This window comes from Cupressus sempervirens, chromosome 7 (assembly GCF_028749045.1).
Source record: "Cupressus sempervirens isolate cs-2001-9-10 chromosome 7, ASM2874904v1, whole genome shotgun sequence".
Lineage (NCBI taxonomy): Eukaryota > Viridiplantae > Streptophyta > Pinopsida > Cupressales > Cupressaceae > Cupressus > Cupressus sempervirens.
The window spans coordinates 39,175,742-39,179,086 of NC_143124.1; the positions used below are offsets into that span (position 1 = coordinate 39,175,742).

Genomic DNA, 3,345 nt, shown 5'->3' on the forward strand with positions numbered 1-3,345 from the left:
CATTATTTTGACCAAGCCAAGATGCTCTTTCATCAATCTTTAAACATTTACGATTCAAAATAGTTTCACCAATGATAGTCTTATTTTTGAGATGGTTCACAATTTTTTCTTTAAAAACAAAAAATTCATATCAATGCAACTAGCAAAGCAAAATAATTTCCAGATATGTAGAGCAATAACCATACCCTAATAGCTCCTATTTATTTAGAAGAAGAAATAAATATTTAACAACAAATAATTATTCAATCATTTGAGAGAACTTTTCAAAAAGATGATTGTCAAACTCATGATGTCCTACTTTTAATTCAAGTGACACCCAACAAAAGAAAAATGAAGAGTTTGTTCGTAGCATTGTGTGGGAATTTTTTTTTTTAATCAAATATAGCCTGTACTTATTTTTTGTTGACACCTTTTATATCATAGAGTGCAACATACCAATCTTTGTATAAATAGATTGTCTTATTTGGAAGAAATTTAGCAATGAGATTTATTTGTAGGATCATTTTCACTCTATTCCATTTTTACCAAGCATAATATTTGAGGCCCTAGATGTTATGTGAATAAAACTAAATCAATTTTCTATAATAAATGATTTTTTTTAAGAATACAGAGAAACTATTGATACTTCTTTGAGTAATATTTGGTGTGAATAAATAGCATGTCAAAATCAATCTATATGAACCTCAATCTAATCTGTGAACACAAATTGAGCTAATCTCAATCTTTATATTGCACTTCTTATAAGGCATACTCAAGAAATACATTGAAATTCAGTGACAATCAAGATAATATAAATATAAATGTTATTGGCTTGACGTTCCACGACAATTCTTCAATTTTGAGAATAACATTACTGATATATTCAAATTTATTAAAAGATGACTCGAGACTCTCCAAAAACAAAACTAAAATAACTAACATGCCTCGCTTCGTCCTCTCATGCTTGGCAAGCTATAGAATTAAGGGATTCCTAACAATTTGTCTATAATGCATATGTTTTGGTCTAACAGCTCGAGCCCTTTCTACAGTTGAGAACACCTGAAGCTGCAGTGATTGAGCCCACAACAGATGACGGTCTTGCCGCCATACTCGAAGCCTTTGCATAGCTTGAAGATGCTCTAGCTCCTGATGCTGTAAAGAATGCCCCATTCAACATCAGATCTCCCAGTGATCTCCAATTCCCTTCTGTTGAATCTTGGTGCTTTGTCACCTGCACATTTCCCATTACCATACTTATTCTACATCCATTGAACACCAAAGAACATATATGAGACATGAGTTGCAAATGGACTTTTACCTCCTTGTGGAATCGATTGTCAGGGGCTAGGAATCTGTTTCCTTCACTGTTAATGGTGGGGTTCGCACTTCCGCCAATGGCGTACATTTCCCAGTGAGTGTAATCATTGTTCACCACATGGAAATTTCCATGTCGACACCTGCATCACAACGTATACATCTTATAGTGAAATGAAAATTAAAGAAATAAACTTGAGTGAGCTAATGTCTTGTGTTCCTCATGCAAGGATTGATACGGAATTCTATACCTGGGCATACGCTGAACAAGTCCTTCTCCAAAATGGTTGAATGCAACTGTTACTTGCATTTTGACGTCTTCGGTATGCGCGTCGCTATGTCCAAGGAGCATCACCTACAGAAAACGAATATGCCCATAAATACCAATACTCTTTATGTGTCTCCTAATAGGCTTCTAGTAACTTTTTAAAGCATGCCCATAAATATAATCATGAAACCTTTTTAAAAGAAAAGCTAAATTAATGGCAGACTAAATAAACCGGCAGTTTTGAGCACCTTGTCATGGTGAGTGAAAAAGTTGTTTGAAATTGTGATAGCAGTGGAGCCCATGATGGCATCGATCAGTCCATCTGTACATCTTGACAATGAACAGTGGTCGACCCAAATTGCGGTTGATCCAAAGATGTTAATCCCATCTCCATCACTCATAGTTCTATACCCATAATGTGTGGGCGAGCTCCTCACATTTGTATTTCCCGTAGGTTTGCAGTCATGGATATGAATTCCATGAATAATGATGTTATTCACGTACTGTATTGTAATGCAAGCTCCATTTGCTATATGAACATTCGCTCCTCTGCCGTCAATAGTCTTGTAGCTGTTCATGATCAGCTCCTCCTTTAGCTGAATCAGCATGTCTCTTTGAAAAATAATCCAGAGAGGCTCGGTTTGGATGACAGCGTGGCGCAGAGTGCCAGGCTTAGGATTGACGGGGTCATCGTCACTGGGATCGGTAACGACATAAAACCGCCCGTTCTTACCTCCAATGGCGTTTTTGCCAAATCCAATTGCGCAGTCAGCCAGTCTCTTTCTGTTGTTAACCCAATCGGAATCACAGCGCCAACAGTCGTCAATTGGGTTCCCTGTTCCGCACGAGCTCAGCTTTCTTCTCGAACTATTTAAACTCCTGCGCAGCAGTTCTTTAAATTGTTAAATAATCTCAACTCAACTGTATGCAACTGTCGATATATGCTGGCAATAAAACAACGCTAGAACGTCGAAGCCTTCTTAATTGAACTGACTTAGATAACCTTTCTGCAGTATCATGTTCATCTTAGAATTAATGTATCTGAACAAAGACAATCGTTAACAGCTAATGATATGGGGAATAGAATTTTCATCTATAGCTATTGACAGCTGCGTACCAACTACTGTCACAAGAATGGTATTATAGGTATTACGGTAAGGCAAGCACCAAGCAAGAGCATAAGAATAAGTAGAGAATGATTGACACACACAGTCATATGCATTGCATATCAATGTATTGAATGTGATGAGCTATTTAATTAAATTCTCTAAACTTTCTAGACCCTCTCAAAGACAACATGCTTATTACCTTTGCACCATTTGAACAACAAGCTCCGGCTTCTCAACATGATATTTAACGCTATTGTCAGCCTTGGTCGTGTTGAAAGGAGTTCTTATTGATTCCGTCATTGCTAACATGAATAGAAAGGAAGCAAACAAAAGAAGCAATGGCTTTAAGGCTTCACTGGAGGCCATTTTCGATAAGAAGATGAAACTCGCAATGGTTGTATGAAATGCTATGGCATTGGGCTCTCTTATATAGACAACGAGCGTCTGTGAAGTCTGTTTCTGTTTCTGTTTGCGAACCGTTGAAAATGTTGTTGTATGCACGTTAATACAGTGCGATTATTACGGTCGTAATGCACATGACTAGCAACTATTGATTTTCTTAACTAATGTGATAAAGCACTTGTTGAATGTGTCTTCGCATGTTTATTCCAACTTTTTCCTGAGTAGATATAATTCTCAAAATCTCTTTGAAAAACACAGATATAAGAAGTGAAA

At 36.8% G+C, this 3,345-nt stretch overlaps 1 protein-coding gene across 2 annotated transcripts; it reads right to left on the reverse strand.

The window, feature by feature from the left end:
- Positions 1-1,003: 1,003 nt before the first annotated feature.
- LOC149545331 (putative pectate lyase 18) lies at positions 1,004-3,036 on the reverse strand. Of its 2 annotated transcripts, none has more exons than XM_089793935.1 (5): positions 2,870-3,036; positions 1,810-2,440; positions 1,545-1,648; positions 1,298-1,436; positions 1,004-1,210 (listed from the first exon to the last, which is right to left on the reverse strand). In XM_089793935.1, exons 1-5 carry the CDS (start codon positions 3,034-3,036, stop codon positions 1,004-1,006), a joined length of 1,248 nt encoding a protein of 415 aa, XP_089650061.1. The 2 variants fall into 2 exon arrangements, with proteins under 2 accessions (XP_089650061.1, XP_089650062.1); XM_089793936.1 differs by having other exon boundaries at positions 1,004-1,182; positions 1,243-1,436; positions 2,870-2,901.
- Between the last annotated feature and the right edge of the window lie 309 nt (positions 3,037-3,345).

What these genes read in the sequence shown, in the direction of transcription:
- LOC149545331 (XM_089793935.1), bottom strand. Translation starts at nt 3,036, where the DNA reads ATGGCCTCCAGTGAAGCCTTAAAGCCATTGCTTCTTTTGTTTGCTTCC. An exon ending in GTTGTTCAAATGGTGCAAAG is followed by an intron (nt 2,441 to 2,869) that starts GTAATAAGCATG and finishes ACTGCTGCGCAG; the next exon opens with GAGTTTAAATAGTTCGAGAA. An exon ending in ACAATCGATTCCACAAGGAG is followed by an intron (nt 1,211 to 1,297) that starts GTAAAAGTCCAT and finishes GGAAATGTGCAG; the next exon opens with GTGACAAAGCACCAAGATTC.